Here is an 18093-nt window from a genome sequence, read left to right on the forward strand (position 1 = left end):
AAAAAAGGGCTGGGGATATAGCTCAGTGGCATAAGCACCTGCTTGGCAAGCGCAAGGTCGTGAGTTCGATCCCTGGTACCGCAAAAAAACAAAAAAAAACAACCAAACAAACAAAAAAACCCAAAAAACAAAAAACTAACTGCAAAATGAGTGAGCACAGGATTGTTGTGAGGAGTAGCTAAGATAATATATTTAAAGCAACAAAAGAGCTGGGCGTGGTGGCATATGACTGTGATGCCAGGTACTTGAGAGGCTGAGACAGGAAAATCTCAAGTTCCAGGACAGACTGGGCAACTGAGCAAGACCTTACCACAAACAAACAAACAAATAAGCAAGCAAACTGGTTGTGGTGGTATCCGACTATGATGTCCACATGCTAGGAGACTGAGGCAGGAAGATCAAAACTTCAACCCCAACCTGGGCAATTTAGTGCTAGAGACCCTGTTTCAAGATAAAAATATAAAGGTAGGGGGATTTAGCTCAGTGGCACAGTGCCTGCTTGGCAAGCATGAGGTCGTGAGTTTGATTCCTGGCTGGTACCAGAAAAAACTAAAGAAAAAGAAAAGATAAAAATATAAAAGGGCTGGGATATAGTGCAGTGGAACAGTGCTTGCCTTGTGTGTCACAGGCCTTGCTCCGACCCCCGGCACCTCCCCCAGATAAAACAAAACAAACCAACAAAAAACCCAAGAGCAGTGCTTGGCAGGGAGGCAGAACTTCATACAAGCTGATGCATGCCTTTCTGCATCGAGTACCACTGGTCAGTGGTCACTGGACATCTGCAGCACTGTCACCTTGCTTGTGTCCTTTGAAAAGAAGGTTTGGTTTTTGGTTTTCTGAAAACTGTGAGCTTCCTAAATATGGTCCATTACTCCCAAGGTACATCACACATTAAAATACACATTTGGATGACTCCATTATATAATTTCAAATGGTCAAGGAATGCTCTGAAAAATTGTTGTGAAGCATTTCCTCGATATTATGGACTTTTAAATGAGTGAACAGACTAGAAAGGACATTTAATTGCTTAAAAACAAGATTAACTGCAAAGGTGGGCAGCAGTTTTTTGGTGAATCTGGTGCCATGTTCCGTTTGCAACCAGAAAACCCAGCAGGGGATGATTTCGTAAGTAATTGCGAGCCAGACACAGGGTCAGTTGTGCTGAAGCACTTCGGCGAGGCAGCTGCTGGGCGAGCGAGAGGCGCCTGCAGGCGGCTGCGATTCGGTGACCACGCCTCTGGCCTCCCATTTCTCGGCCTTTCTTGGCCCCTGGCTGTCTGGCCTCGCTGCCCCTAGGACTGAGATGCCTGCGGGACGCTGGTGGGAGGCAGGAGCTACCTGGCGGCGAGGGAGTCTCTCTGCTGTGGTGCACCGGGAGACGCACGCTGATCGCCCTAGGCCTTTCGGAGGAGGCATGCTTGTGGCGGCGAGGCCTCCATAAAGGCCTGGCCTCTCCTTCTGGTTCTGACTCAGGACGCGGAGCACCTAGGAGGCAAGGAGAAAGCCAGGTTGGAGTGGAGGGCTGTTTTTTTTCCTCTCTTTCTGCGCATGCTGTGCGGTCCGGGTGGGCCTGGGCCTGAAGCCTGCAGTTAGAGAGGGCCATTCCTGCTCTAGCCAGGTGCCTGTCCCCATAGTGGACACAGCAAAGGCTCTTGGCGCATTGGCAGGAGCTCTCAAGAGGCAAATCCTTTCTGCTGAGCTGAGCAGGTAGGGAGTTGCCACGGGACTGCAGAAGGGCACCTTTGTGGCATGGGGTAAGAGTCATGGGGAAGAGGGGCTCACAGCGCTGAGAGATTTAGTCAAATGCTGCCCAGATGAGATTTTCTTTTATTATGTATGTTTACAATACATTATAGTGATATTCATTTTGGAAAATCAGTACACAAGTGTAGCATATCTTGATCATTTCTGATTCCTTTATCCACCTGCCTTATCTCTCCCCTCCCCAAGCCCTCTCCCCATCTGCTAAGGGTCTGCCTTCTTATTTCCTACCACCTCTTCTTTATTTTACTCATTTCATATTGATATTTTAGGCTTCTCATGTAAGAGACACCATGCAATATTTAATGTTCTGTGTCTGACTTCTTTCATTTAGCATTAGATCTCCAGCTCCACCCATTTTCCTGCAAATAACATAATTCAATTCCTCTTTATGGCAGAATAATATTCCATTATATATATATATATATAATATCACATTTTCTTTATGCATTTTTTCTGTTAATGGGCACCAGATGATATTTTCTGAGGTCCTGGATTTAGCTGGTTCTTGTATGAGCTCTTTTCCCTCCCTCTCTCCTTTTCTTCCCTCCCTTCCTCTCTTCCTCCTTTCCTAACGTGGTATGAGGTAGGCTTCTAACACATGTAACTGTAAGAGTCCTCACTGACACATAAAGGAAGGAAAGACCTGGTAGATCCACTGCCTTTATACTTTATTGTTTTTCACATAACAATATGCCAGCAAGCTCACACTAATAGCTTTAAGAATCTGTTCCTTTCAATAAACCAATAGAAATTAATAGTACAATTATCTTAGCTAACTTGTGTATATATATGTATTTTTTTCCCTTCCTTCTGTCTTTCTTTTCTCCTTTCTCTCATCCCAGTTGTTCTTTCCATTTGAGTAGTTTCTCTGGTAACCTGAGCAACTGCTTTGAAGATAGCAACATGTAATACAACAACCATTGCTAATTTCCTATCATCTTGTTTTGAAATTCTGTGTCATTTTTATAGTTTTTGTGTTGTTTTGTTTTTGTTATTTCATTTTTGTTCTTTTCTCTAAAAAAAAAAAAAAAGAATCTGGCCTGGCAGTCTTGCCAGCCTATCTGTCAGTGTCACGGTGGGAGACAATCAGATTTAACCCATTTTTGTGACTGGTCTTGTCTCAAGTGTCTCTTTATTTGATGTTTCAGCATCTGGGCCATTGACCATCCCTCTCATGACAAACCAGTTCCTAGAGATCCCGAGTGACTTGTCCATGAGAGAATGTGTCATCTCCAAACCGACCAACCCAGAGTCCTAACCTCTAATTACCTCCTTCACTGAGCAATTACATGCATGGACCACTATCCCCCTGTCGTAATCACTCCGGGGCCAGTACCAGGCAATTAGGGCCAGCCGCACCGATAACTTAGAGCCCACCACAATATTCAAATTAATCAATCCTAAATCTGCTTAGCCTACTTGCTCTGCCTTCCTCCTACAGAAACCACAATATAAAAATTCTTGACCATACCCACCCCCCTTCTGCCTCCTGCATGGCATGACATGGCCCCTTCTCTTAGAACTGTGGGTAACCGACGATATTTTCAGTGCGATTGTCTCCTCGTCTCTTGGCCTCACAATACCTGGAAAATAATAAAACCTACATTTAGAAATAATGTGTTGGGCTGGGGAATCTAGCTCAGTGGTACAAGCGCCTGCTTGGCAAGTGCAAGGTCCTGATTTTGATTCCTGGTACCAAAAAACCCAATGTGTTGTTGTTGTTGTTTTAAGGAGCTGAGTAATTTTTTTTGAAAAGTAAAAAGTACATAAATTTAAATGGAAGTACCATAAGTGTGCAATTCAATGAATTTTGACAAACGTCTTTATCCACACAACCAATGAAGACAGGCACTCATCACCCCAGAAAGTTCCCTTGTGCCCCTTTGCATTGACTGGTTTCTTATTTATACTCAACAAATAGGCATTCTTCTTCATAATGAGAATTTCACGGAGCCTTAGAACAAAGTGGCTGCCTGTATGTCTCAGGAGTCAAAACTCTCTAAGAAATAACTGGTGGTTTCGGATTAAATTTTCTACAGAGTTCAGACCTCAAAATTGGAGCCATCTTTCCCTCGGACTATCCAGTGAAGTCCCAAAACAAGCACCTGTCTTGGACATGAGTACTAGAGAATGACTTAGGAAGGTCAGAAAGAATTTCTCCTTCTGACACAGGATGAAATTTCACAGAGAAGCCACCTCCACAATGCCTTCCTAAGTCCTGAGTTGGTTCTTCCTGGCACGTGTTGTCTTCAAACTTGGTTTGGAAGGATAGAATCTCTGTTCTTATGAGGGTTGTAGAAGTCATGTGTTCTGTTACATAATAACCTAATTCAAAAGATTGATAGCAAAGTGCAGCCTCTCTGGGACCTGGAAATTGAGGCACCTGGAAAACAACAACTTGGAGAAGAGAAAAAAAAGAAGCACATCTTCAGGAACCACACGGGAGCCGACAGGAAAACTAGCAACTGCACAAAGGTGGAGAAAATGGAGCACAATGCAGAGAAAGGAACAAAGCAGTCTGGAAAGTTGACCCTGGCTCCAAGAAAGGGAGAACCTGACTCCGCTGATGCAAGGTGAGCCCAGAGAGGGCCCGCAGCTCCAGGGAATAACGGTGGACTAGGCTGACAGCACCAGACCCAAGAAAACCACATGGCTTCTGGAAGCTGCGAAAACACCATGGGGTTTTACTCTGAAAGGAACTCCTTTTGTATAGCAGGCTAGAGCTGGAGAAGAAATCCAGTGCAGCACCTGCCATATTTGAGAGGAGTTAATCAGGAGCCATTCTGGGAAGGGGCTAACTGTTTAAGACTAAGCTGCAGAACAGCTACACTTTAGGGTTTCTGGTGTCATCCGACCACAGGGACTGGGTGAGAGCTATCCACAGGAGACAGTTGCTGGGAGGGCATGGACTAGACATCGAGCCCTGAGAAGTTTAAGCTCAGGCCAGTAACACTGGGGCTCCACCTTCTGTGGTCAAAAACCAGGCCACTAATGTGTGGCTTTCAGAAGCGGCTGGGTCTGAAATGGCATGAAGTCCAGTGGTATGTTTGAATCCCTGCCCTGCTTTCTATACTCAGCACAGGGCTTAATGATCTGTTTGTTTTCTCCATCTACCAACATAAGTAAGGATGTGCCTCAGCTTGGATGGCTGCTGTAATGTTGGGTGTGTGGACAGAGGGGCCTCTGGAGAAAGGTGGGTACCTCATAAACCCACAGGACATAAAACTAGGCAGAAAAAGCTATGACTTGGTGCACACAGAGGAATATGGAACCAGGGAGCTGCCTGGAGTGACTAGAGCCCTAGAGGGGAAGCCACTGACTGACAATGCCCGGTGAGAAAGGTGGAGCAGGACTCAGCATTCACATACAAAAGAGTGGGTGTGGAAGAAAAATTGGTCTTAGCAGTGACTCACTATCCCCCGTTGCCTGCCCCATATCTGATAGACTCCAGTATCGTAGACCCTGGAAAGAAACCACTCATTCAAATGCATACAGTCATTTTTTAAAAGCACATTTTGGTTTCTTCTTCTTTTTCCCCTTCTCCCTTCCCTTTCCCCTTCCCCGACCCTTTCTCCTTCTCCTTCTTCTTCTTCACTGGCTTGAGATTTTTTTCTTTTCTTTTTGCTTTCTGTTTTTTCTTTTTACTTTTTCATGTTTGCTCTTTTCTGTTACTTTTATCTAATTCTATTAATTGTCTTTTACTCCTTAATAGGATTTTACTCTCTCTCTTCCTCATCTTCCTTTCTTTTATAGTTCAAATTTTGCTTCTTTCATTTCCCCCTTCCCTACCCTCTTCTCTACTAGTATTGCTATTAAGCTTTATTAATCTTTAGACAATGCTACTATTGTTGAATTGTTTTCTATTGTTAATGGTATTGTGGTTGTTATATTTAGTAGATATTTACTCCATGTCAATATTTTGTTTGTCTTTATATTTATATTATAATTATAGATCTCTGTTCTATGGTTAAGGTTGGTATAATGATAGCTTTTATGGTTCTTACATCAGTATCCAGTTTGTCTTTGACTCTCCCATTGTGGCTGATTTTATTGCTATTGCCAGGATGGTATAGTTGTTCCTACTAATTGGTTTTTACTGTATGGCAATGTCTGGCTTGTCTTTGAGTCATTAACAATACTACAGTTCATTTCTGGAGAACTGTGTGTTGGATCAATTATGCTGGTTCCTCCATCCCAAATTAATGGAGGTGGTTAGATCTTGAGACAGAGGCAGAGGTCATGTCCAGAGTATATCACTGAAAAGCAGACATACTCTAAAGAGATCTCCATACTATCAAAAAGACTTTTCACTATAAAAAATTGACCCAAGCCAAGCGTGGTGGCACATGCCTGTAATCTAAGCACTTGGGAGGCTGAGGTAGGAGGATTGCTGAGAGTTTGAGGCCAGCCTGAACTACAAAGTGATTTAAGTCCAGCCTGAACTGCATAGCAAGATCTTGTCTCAAAAAGACAAAAAAAAAAAAAAAAAAATTTGACTCACAAACTTCAGTGAGCACCCTCTGCCCCACAATTAGAAACAAAAAGACAAGGCAACAAAATGCTGCTAAAACCTCAAAACTCCCCAAAGTGATCCATGGGGCATTGATGGGGAGGAAACCAAAAGTCAAGCAGCTGAATTACATACAATGATAAAAGAGGGGCTGGGGATTTAGCTCAGTGGCACAGTGCCTGCCCGGCAGGTGCAAGGTCATGAATTCAATCCCCAGTACTGGAAAAAAACCAACCACCCCCCCCAAAAAAAATGATAGAAGAGACAAAAAGCAGACCAGTAAGGGGCTTAGCAAGCTCAAAGATAATGTAACTAATCAGATGATGGATTTAATAAACAAAATGATCAGTGAACTTACAGAGCTCACTAATAAAAAGCTAACTGAGCTAAACAAAACTATATAAAACATGAATGACCAGTTTTGTGCAGAATTAGAGACCATGAAAAGGTACCAAAGAGAAAACCAGGAAATGAAAAATGTTATTGCCAGTATGTGCAGCAGAAGTGACCAATGTAAGGACAGAGTGTCAGATTTAGAAGATGGGACTAATGCAGGTGATCATATAGTTAGACACACCTTAAAAACAACAAAAGAACATGGAAAATGGTTCCAACAGTTGCTAGATAAGGCAAAGAAGACTAAGATTAAGTGGAACTAGTGAAAAATGAGAAAACAGCACAAATGATATAAAAAACCTATTTGTAGGGGCTGGGGATTTAGCTCAGTGGCAAAGCGCCTGCCTGGCAAGCGCAAGGTCGTGAGTTTGGTCCCTGGTACCGGAGAAAAACCAAAAAAAAAAACAACCTATTTGTAGAAATGATAGCAGAAAACTTTCTGAATATAGGAAAAGAATTCAACATATAGTATGTGAGGCACACAGAACTCCAAAAGTCATGATCAGAAAAGAACTGATCACATTATAACCAAATTGTACATATCATAGTCAAAATCCCAGGAGTCCAACACAAGGACAAAAATCTTAAAAGGAACAAATCATTTATAAAGGTAAACACACTAGAATTACAAATGACTTCTCAACACAAACATAAAAGGTCAGAAGCTTGAAGTGAAGTGTTTCAAGCTGTAAGAAAATAATTTCCAACCCCCAACTGAAATATCCTGCAAAACTGTCTCTCAAAATTGGTGGAAAAATAAGGTCTTTACATGACAAACAGCACTTTAAGAAATTCATGACCACCAAATCAGCACTCCAAAAAATTCTCAAGGCTGTACTAGAAAAATACTATGAAGCAAACAATGTCAGAGTCTAATGGAATGAATATACCAGGAAGAGTGAGCAGTTAAGGAGAAAGGTGGGGGATAAGAAATTAATAACAGGAAAATAATGCAATGACAAGAATAAATTGATGTCTTTCATTAATAACTTTTAATGTGAATGTTCTCAACTCCCCAATCAAAGGACACAGATTGCCAGATTGAATTGAAAAATAAAACCTAATGGTGTGTTGTGTACAAGAAACACATTTAATCTAAAAAGAAATGCATAGACTAAAAATCAAAGGATGAAAAAATATGCCATGTGATAGAAGCCCAAAAACAAGGAGTAGCTATCCTATTTTCAGACAAAGTGGACTTGCAAGTAAAACTGATCAGAAGAGACAGAGATGGTCACTACATATTAGGTAAGGAAACAATTCAATAGGAAGAGATAACTACTATAAACTTATAGGCACTGAGCATTGGCACACCCAGCTTCATAAAACAAACTTTACTACTGGACATAAAAGATCAGAAAAATCTAGTTGTAGTGGCACACACCTGTAATCCCAGCACTTGGGAGGCTGAGGTAGGAGAATCACTGTGAGTTTGAGGCCAGCCTGAACTACATAGCAAGACCCTGTCTCAAAAAAGTCAGATAAACATCAGCACAATTATAGTGAAGGACCTAAATCTCTCACTATCACAAATTGATCAAATAAATTAAAAAAAAATCGACAAAGAAATATCAGAGTTGAACCATACCATTGAACAAATGGTCTTAATAAACAACTACAGAGTGCTCCACCTAACAACAGAGTAGACTTTCTTCTCAGCAGCATGTGGAACTTTCTCCAAAATAGACCACGTTCTAGTCTATAAAGCAGGCTTAAGTAAATACAAAAGAATCAAAATTCTCCTATGCATATTATCAGATTATAGTGCAATGAAACTAGAAATCAATGATAAAAGAAACCACAGAAATTGTGCAAACACATGGAAATTAAACAATACACTCTTGAATAATCAATGGGTCACAGGAGAAATCAAGGAAGAAATCAGACAGCTCCTAGAATCAAATGAGAATGCCAGTACAACATACCAGAACTAATTGGACACAATGAAACCAGTTCTAAGAGGAAAATTGATAGCTGTGAGTATTATATCACAAAAACAAAGTCCAAATAAACAGCCTAATGATATTGCTCAAGGTCCTGGAAAAATAAGAACAACCCAAATTCAAAGTTAGTATAAGGAAGGAAATTATAAAGATCAGAGCCAAAATTAATGAAATTGAAACTAAAAAAATAAAACTATCAATGAATCGAATAGTTGGTTTTTCAGAAGAATAAACAAAATAGACAAATCTTTGGCCAATCTTATTTAAAAAGGAAGGGAAAGAAAAGACCCAAATCAAGGCCATTAAAAATGAAAAAGGCAAAATTATGATGGACACCACCAAAATCTAGAAGATTATTAGTAACTACTCAGAAAATCTGTACTCCAGTAAGTTGGAGAACCCAGAAGCAATGGATAGATTACCAGATACACATAAATTATCAAAAACTGAATCAAGAAGATATAAAAGCCCCAAATTAGTTAATAACAGAAATATAATTCAGGCAGTTATAAAAAAAAGCCCTATGAACTAAGAAAAGCTGAGGACCTGATGGATTCACTGCTGAATCCTACAAGAACTTTAGCGAAGATTTAACATCAATAGTCCTCAAACTCTTTAATGGAACTAAAGTCATTCTTGGAAGTTAGTATTACCTTGGTTCCAAAAGCAGACAAGGACTCAACTAAAAAGAAATGTTGGGTGTGGTGGTGTAACCTGTAATTCCAGCCCTTGGGAGGCTGAGACAGGAGGATTGCCATAAATAGAAGGCCAGTTTGGGTTAAATACTAAGTTCAAGGCCAGCCTGAATGACATAGTGAGACTGCCTCAAAACAAAACTAAACCTAACCAAACCAAACCAAAGCAAACCAAAGCAAACCACCAAAAGAAAATTGCACACCAGTCTCTTTAATGTGCACAGATGCAACCAGCCTCACAGAATGGAAAGAGGTGACAAAAATGTCAAATCCTGATCAAGAAATCTTTATCTCAGAGAAGGTTCAACATATGCAAATTAATAAATATAATACACCATATAAACAAAGCAAAGGCAAAAATCATGTGATCATCACAATAGGTGCAGAAAAGCCTTTGACAAAATCCATTCATGACAAAAACTGCAGAGAAAATAGGTACAGAAAGACATTGCCTCAATCTGATAAAACCCATTTATGATAAACCTACTGCCAATAGCATAATTCTCTAAAATCAGGAGCAGGATAAGGATGACTACTCTCACTACTCTTGCTCTACATAGTTCTTGAAACTTTAGCCAAAGCAATCTGGTAACAGAAAGAAATAAAAGCGGGCCGGGGATTTAGCTCAGTGGCACAGCGCCTGCCTGGCAAGCGCAAGGTCGTGAATTCAATTCCTGGTACCAGAAACAATCCCCCCCGCAAAAAAAGAAAGAAATAAAAGGATACATATAGGAAAGGATAAATTCAGACTATCTTTATTCACAGATGACATGATCCTTTACAGAGAAGACCCCAAAAATTCACCAAAAGGCTCTTAGAACTAGTAAACAAATTCAGTAGTGTAGCAGGATGCAAAAACCAACACAGAAAAATCAATAGCATTCCTGTACACCAACAGTGAACTTCCTGAGAAAGAAATTAGGAAAACAATACCATTCACAATACCTTCAGGAAAATTAAATACTTAGGAATTAACATAACCAAGGAAGTGAAAGACCTCAAGAATGAAAACTACACTACTCTAAGAAAGGAGAGAGAAGAGGACATCAGAAAATGGAAAGAGGCTCCCTATTCTTGGATAGGCAGAACCAACATTGTCAAAATGGCCATATTCCCAAAAGTGATATATAGGTTTAACCTAATGCCAATTAAAATGCCAACAGCATCCCTCATAGAACGAGAGAACAATGCTAAAATTTGTATGGAAGAGACCCAGAGTAGCAAAAGTAGTAGCGTCGCTGGGGAGGGGTGGGCAGAGGCAGTGGTTTGCCCTGGGCAGCACATTTTTTGGGTGGCATTATTGGCCAAAAGGAAAATTATATTGTAAAAATTTACTTCATTTTAACACAGTGAAGATTCAACTACATTGAAATATGTATGTTTTTCTGTATATACCATTTGTTTTCTATTTTAATAGGTTAACATATTCAGATATGTTGGAGGGGGGCTGGGGATTTAGCTCAGCGGCAAAGCGCCTGCCTGGCAAGCGCAAGGTCGTGAGTTTGGTTCCCGGTACCGGAGAAAAACAAACAAACAAACAAACAAACAAAAATCAGATATGTTGGAGGGCAGCAAATGGAAAGACTGGCCTGTTAGGCAGGAATGCTGGCTAGGCCACTGAGCAAAAGCAATCCTGGGCAACAAGAGCAAAGCAGGAGGCATCATGCTACCGGACTTCAAGTTATACTACAAGGATACAGTGATTAAAAATAGCATGACCCTGGCACAGAAACAGACATGTGGATCAGTGGAACAGGTAGAGGATGCAGAAACAGCCCCAGGCACATTCAGCTGTCTGATCTTTTGGAAAGTGGTCAAAACATAAGCTGGAGGAGAAAAGATCTCTTCTGCAAATGGTGCTGGGAAAACTGGCCGTCAACATGCAGAAGATTGAAGCTGGACCTGCGTCTCTCAGCATGTGCTAAACTGAAATCAAAATAGATCAAAGATGTAGAATATTAAAACACTGACACGTAACCAGCTGGAAGATAGATTAGGTAGAACTCAAAGATGGGCATAAGTAAGAGCTTTCTGAGGAGACCCCTAATTATACAAAAAATAACATCAAGAATCAACGTCAGCAAATGGAATTAGATCAAGTTTTAAAAGCTTCTGCGTGGCAAAGGAAACAACCAAAGGCCTGAAGAGATAAATTTTTTAAAAAAGACCCCACAAAATAAGACTCAATTAAAAAAATGAACCCCTGAAATGAATAGACATTTCTCAGAAGAAGTACAAATGGTCAATAAATACACGAAAAAATGTCCATCATCTCTGACTATTACTGAAATAAAAATTAAAACAGCATACGTATTCTGTCTTATTCCACAAAGAATGGCTATCATCAAGAAATCAAGTAATAACAAATGCTGGTGAGGCTGCGGGGAAAAGGAATCCTTCTACATTTGTTGGTAGGAATGTAAACTAGTACAGCACTATGGAAATTGTTATGGAGTTTCTTCAAAAAACTAAAAATAGAAATTCCATTTGATCCAGCTGTTCCCCTACTAGGTATCTTTCCAAAAGAGTTAAATAAATCACATGACAGTAATAGATGAATCCTCATGTTTATAGCAGCAAACTCATAAGAGTTAAATCACAGAAGCAGCCTATATGTCCATCAGCAAATAACTGGATAAAGAAAATATGGTATTTGTACATAGCAGAGTACTACTCTGTCATAAAAAAGGATAAATTTGAGCCATTTGTAGGAAAATGGATACACCTTGAGACCATAATATTAAGTGAAATAAATTAGTCACACAAGCTTAAATATCACATGGTTTCTTTTATATGAGAAACCCAAAGCATAAATAAATTAAAGAGCAAAATAAAAGGTAGATAATAGGCAACAGGGAGATAGATCTTTTACAAATATGATGGGGACCAAGAAGTAGAGATGGAGGAGGTAGGGGAGGGAAAGGGCATGAAAGAAGAACGAAGATGTGTCATGTGCAGACACCAGCTCCCCATGATGAATATAATCATTGTGTGCTGAAAACGTATACTAACAAAAATAAAAATTTTTAAAAATCAGGAAAATGACACTTTGGATAATTCCTTACCTTTCTTTTGAAAAATGAAGGTCAAAACATTCAAGAATTCTTTCTACCTTGGCTTCCAAGAAACTCAGGTACATTGAGTGTTTACTTAAAGCAGTTCTTTCATACCAGGTGTCTGGGACCATTTATTTCTCTGCTCCTTTTAGCCAGTTTTTTTTAAAAAAATTCAATTTCAGTTGACTTGTTTTGTGCCATACAAAGTATGATCTAAAAACATGGCAAAGGTTTAAAATGTTTTCTAAAATTACAGTAAAAGTCATACTGTCATTAATCCCCTTCAAAACACTCACTTTGAACACTTATCCCACCATTCTTGCCACTTTCTGAAGGAGCTCTGGAAGTTCTCTTTCAAGTCTTTAGTTTCACTTTAGTGGCTGCTTCAGTGTCCTGGAGCAATTGAAAATGTGTACCTTCCATGGTCCTTTTTTGACTTTGAGGATGAGCCAGAAGTCACACAGTGCCGGATCTGTTGAATGAGGTGGGTGAGGGCACACCATCCTGTTTTAAGGAGGCTGCCTTTCCTTTGGCTGGCATGTCACAGCAGCATGTACTACATTTTTGATCATACCTTATAAAGTCATTCATCAAAGAGGACTTCCAGAACTGCTTCAAAACGTGGCAAGAATGATGGGATGAGTGGCTCAAAGGGAGGGAGAATATTTGAGAGGGATTAAGGGTGATGTATCTTTTATTGTAATAAAATTTTAAACATTCATCATGTAAAATTTTATTGTAATAAAATTTTAAACATTCATCATGTAAATTTTCATCATGTATCTTTGTGTTTAATTTTTTGTAAACGGCTTGAAAAGCCTTGATCTTTGTGGCACCAAGGGCACACTGGAGTTATTGTCATGCGTGCCTGCTTTCCTTTCCTCCCACAGTTTAGCAAAACACACTGTTTAATGAAGGGTTCGATAGATATTTAAAAATTGAATTGAATGTAATCAGAAGAGACCTATTTCTAGATTTTCCTTCTTTGGGAAAATTGTCTGAAGAAGATGACTCTGAAGTAGCTCAGCCATGATTTGGGAGTGGGCTGAGTTGGCATGACCTCAAATCTCATTCCTTTCTGGCTCACCTGGCTCCCATAGGAGCATGCACCCGCGGGGGACCCACCTCTTTTGCAGGCATTTTCCTTTGGGGGCTGTGGAGTGTGGAAATGAATCTCCATTGGAATGATGAAGAGCTCTGTTGGAGGTTCATTGCCTTTAAACTGGCTCCTCAGGGGGTCAAGAATTCTGGGTGGCTCTTCCAAAATAGGAGGTAATTTCAAAGCTGATGGTGCCTGGAGAAAATTTAAACACACAAAAAATCAACATGGCAGGTATCCAGCCCTGCTTCTGGCTGAGAAAATGATAGTGCATTTTATTTTATTATATTTCTTGCACCAGGAGCTGCTGGGAGAAGGCTGAGTGCTGAGTCTCTGCCTTTGGTGGCACTGTTGCACTTGGGCTCTTGGGAACTCGACATACACCCATTATTCCTGCCTTTGATTTCTCTGAGAATCACCAACATGAGTAACTTTTGAGTCTTTGAGAGGATAGTCTTTCTTTAATCACTAGGGAAAATGAAGTGGACTGAAATGATATAACTGAGCTTTGTCCACCCTGAAAAGGAGAAATCTACACATATGTTGTTAAGGACATTTGACCGTGCAATAGATGATGTAAGAAGGGGCAGGAAACAGGAATTTGCATTTGTGTTTGCTTCCCTTACATAAGCTTTCCCGGCTGCCATTTTTTTCCTCTGTGGAATAGGAATAATCATACTCCTACCTCAGAAAGTGACTCAGAAGGCTCCACGACTTAGTACCTGTAGTTATAATAGTGTTTGAAGTAGGATTATTTTAATAGCTTTTTTCTTTGAGAGTGGACTCTTCTTTCACTGGAGTTTGATAACTCTTGTTGGCTCCTAGAGGGGAAAAATCTAAGTTTCTTCATACTTCTGTAACATGAATATAGCTGGGAATAATTTAGCCCAGTTGTTTTCTGTCCCCATCAAACACACAGACACACACACACACATTTACACACATATGGGATAGAGATACAAAAAAGTATAGTAATTAGAGCCTTCTGTTTCCAGTTATTCAGAAGTTGTTGAAAATTTCACTTTTCAGTTTGCAACTTTTAACATATGAACTCCGCTCTGTGAAGTGTTTATGGTGCTGGGTTTCAGAGAGTTTGATTTCATAGGAGGAAAAATGAAAACATTCTCATTTTTTTCTGTACTCCAAAAGAAAAAAAAATGATAAAAGACATACATAAGCATCCTACATGCCTAGAGACATTAAGAAAATGATTAAACAAACACAAGCACATAGGATCTTTATGTTCCTCGAGATCCTCACTGTCAGGCACGGGCTGCCGCCAGCAGCTCCTTTTTGAATACTGACCTTGTGCATTTTGTTTGACAAGGGTCACATTGAGAAATGAGTGGAAACTCAAACTATTTGTGTGAAGTGTGGCTGACGGGACTTAATTTCTTTATTCCAACTAGAAATTTATGCAGAGTGTTAATATACTGTCTTGGAGGACATTGCTCCCCTCTGTTGAGCAGACGTAGGGGCTGAAGGAAGAGCCTGGCTGGGTATGGATGAGGGCTTGCCTTAGGTCTGTGGTGACTCTGGGTGTGTTGGGGGGTCAGGCTTGCTGTGTATTCCTGTTCCAAAGGAACCAAGAGACCACTGTGGTGTGGATGGAAAAGTTTAGATCAGCTCAGACACAGGATATCTAAAAATCCTGAACAGACTGAAAACAACTTCCTTCATTGGCACCAGGACTGCCAGAGTGCCCATGGCTCCTCCAGGGACAGGAATCCTCACACCTGATTAACATTTTGGTAGCTCCCAAGCAGACATAGAATTATTTCCTAGAGGTGCACCATCTCTTTGCATCCTTCCACCAGCAGTTTGAGGCCGTCGTCTTTCTCCAGGCACGCAGTAAGGTCACTGTGGCACGGTGAGCTTGCGTGGCCTGTTCACAGCTGCTACGAGGCGGAGCATCCCGCAGGCCTGTGGGCCTCCAAACCACCCACAACCCATGACCATGTAGAACTGCGAAGCAGGCTGGAGATAGCAGAGGACATCTCTGAAAGAAGATGTTCTGACTTCTGAAGAGGCCTGATAAACTTGCAACCTCTGACCTTCATGTGCAGAGGTGACAGACTCTCATTGGTGCAAATCGTTGCTGGGTTCAAGTTCACCCGCATTTTGAGTTTGAAAGTGGATCAACTGCTTAGCGGCTCAGATTCTGTCCTTACTTGTTTGCAGAAAACCTTAAACCCTCAGGAGAATAAAGGATTCTGTTGCCCTCAGAGACAGTGGTGATAGCATATGCTTTAAGGTATAACTGGAATTCCTCATTCCTCATGATTTTCAGCATTAAATTACTCCGGTTCTATTCTGGCTCCATTGGCAAGCTCAGAAGCTGGAGAGGCCAGTTCTCTGCGAGATACCCTTTTGCGTGGCCTCATTTCTAGTTTGGGGTTAAACACACACACACCCATGCACACACATACACGCACACATACCTTCTTCCCCTTTACTTCCCCAGAGGTGTTGTGCTCTGAGGCAGCGGCAGATGTTACTGGAGGGAAAAGGCATCTTTCCGCAGGAGGCTCTGGTAAGAGGTGGCCGCCTCTAGCCTTGCAGAGCTTCTCGGTCCCTTGTTTTTCTGCAGAAACAGGACCGGAAAGAGAAGTTCTTAGTTGCAGGTATGGGGGTAGACAGTCGACTTTCAGCTTGTACCTCTTTTGGTTAATGACAGGAAGGAAATCCGGGAGCACACCAGGTGCGGAGGGGGCGTGGCCTTGCTGAGCAGGGTTAGGGAGCCTAGTGTCATCCTCTGGGTTGAGTTCTCAATCAGAGAGAATAACAATAATAACCAATAGGTATTGTGCACTAAATATGAGAAGAGAATTATGCAGAGTGTTTTGTATGCATGGCATTACAGTAGTCATATATTGATATTATTATCCCCACTCTACAGCAGGGGAAATGGAACCTCAGCAAAATTAAATGATTGCTCAAGATTACAGATAGTAGGGGCCTGAGGATTTAGCTCAGTGGCAAAGCGCCTGCCTGGCAAGCACAAGGTCGTGAATTTGATTCCTGGTACTGGAAGAAAAACAAAAAAACCGAAAACAAAAGAAAGACTACAGGTAGTAAATGGGGACTAATTTGAATGCAGGCATTCAGGTTGTAAAATTTGCCTGGTGAAACACTAGGCAGAAGGACCTGTGAGGATCTCATTCCCACATTCAGCTGGACGCTGGCTGTTATTTTCTAAGGTGTGTGGCATAAGGAAGCTCCCTTCAGACACCTGTGCTCTCAAATGAACACACCACTTGGTTCACCCCCATCAGTGAATGAGACTTTTGGTCTTACCGCTTAGGTCTGCCTTCCGACTGGGGAAGGCGCCTCCGAACGGTATAGTGTTGGATTTGTCACCCAGGAGCCAAGAGGGCCCTATGCGGGCATGCCTGAGGGCCTTCCTGGAGGTTTGCTGTGTCTTCTCATTGTGGCTTTCCTCTGAGGCACGAACAGGGAGGCGACTCTCTGTTGAGGTGTCCTAGGGAACGACACGCACACAGAGCTGTAAACAGGCTGGCACAAAGGAGCAGAGCAGGTTCCTGTAACAGTCAGCCTTGTGGCTACACTCGTGGTTCTAGGGATGAAATTTCTTCTGCTGGCTGGAAGACAAGGTTGTAACAGCGAGATCTCTGATATTGCTTATGACTGTGAAGTATTTTATGATTGATGATAGAATGACAGATAGCTATACCTCACATACAGTGTTCTACCAAGAAAAAAAGATTAAAAAATAAAAACCAAGTGCTTGGATCATTGCATTTATCCATCATGAAAAGTAGCTCTCCTCTCTCTTCTTCTACTGTGTGGTCTTTCTTCCCTTTTCTGTTCTCCTTGGCATATGACCTTGAATGTTAAAATGACTTTATTCAAGATGGAGCAGATACTGTTGTTCTGAACAGCTGTTATCTCTCTCTCTCTCTCTCACACACACACACACACACACACACACATGCACACACCTTAGAGTTTAGAGAGCATTTCTAAAATTTAACTCATTTAATCCTCACAGTAACTCTGTGAGATACATATGATTAAAGCTCCATTTTATTGAAGGTCTCATTGATTCTCAAAGCCAGTTAAGTTTCTTGGATAAGTTTATCACAACTAGTAAGAAGTAGAATTCAGACTAAGTTGAAAGCCAAAAGCTCTTTTTTCTAGATAAGTCTGTATTCGCAGGAATGAGGCATAGGTTCAGGATGGATCAGTAATTTGGAAAACCTGGAGTTAAACAGACTGAAGCTGGTGACTATACTGAGGGGCTCCTCAAAGTGCCCCATATCCAGATGTGAGCTGGCATCTCTGAGAAGAGAATGCACACACAGCATCTCTCCACTGTACCTGGCTACAGACACTTTTCTTTTCTTTTTTTTTTCTTTTTGAGACAGGGTCTCACTCTGCAGTTCAGGCTGGCCTTGAGCTCACTTTGTAGCCTAGGCTGATCTTGAACTCGCAACGATCCTCCTGCCTCAGCCTCCCGAGTGCTGGGATTACAGGCGTGCGCCACCACGCCCGGCTCAGACCCTTTTCTTAAAGGGCATCTGGTGATGCTGGGGTTCCACAGATGACACTTGGGGAAGCAGCCGTCAACAGGGTCAAAGCACTTGGAGGACCCCAGGAGACGGTGAAG

At 41.3% G+C, this 18093-nt stretch overlaps 1 protein-coding gene across 4 annotated transcripts in view; it reads right to left on the minus strand.

Annotated features, from left to right (window-relative positions):
* Positions 1–18093, minus strand: part of Kiaa2012 (KIAA2012 ortholog) — a 139188-nt gene that overhangs the window by 97091 nt on the left and 24004 nt on the right. For 3 of the 4 annotated variants that reach the window (XM_013520729.1, XM_013520727.1, XM_005397059.2), the window contains exons 6-10: positions 16761–16944; positions 15905–16047; positions 13490–13658; positions 3240–3347; positions 1339–1485 (exon numbers count right to left, since the gene is read on the minus strand). In XM_013520729.1, the coding sequence (XP_013376183.1) occupies positions 1339–1485; positions 3240–3347; positions 13490–13658; positions 15905–16047; positions 16761–16944 (751 nt within the window). The remainder of the gene's footprint in view (positions 1–1338; positions 1486–3239; positions 3348–13489; positions 13659–15904; positions 16048–16760; positions 16945–18093) is intronic. The other variant, XM_013520728.1, reaches the window with a different exon arrangement.

This window comes from Chinchilla lanigera, unplaced genomic scaffold (genome assembly GCF_000276665.1).
Source record: "Chinchilla lanigera isolate Chin_1 unplaced genomic scaffold, ChiLan1.0 scaffold00056, whole genome shotgun sequence".
NCBI classification, from domain to species: domain Eukaryota; kingdom Metazoa; phylum Chordata; class Mammalia; order Rodentia; family Chinchillidae; genus Chinchilla; species Chinchilla lanigera.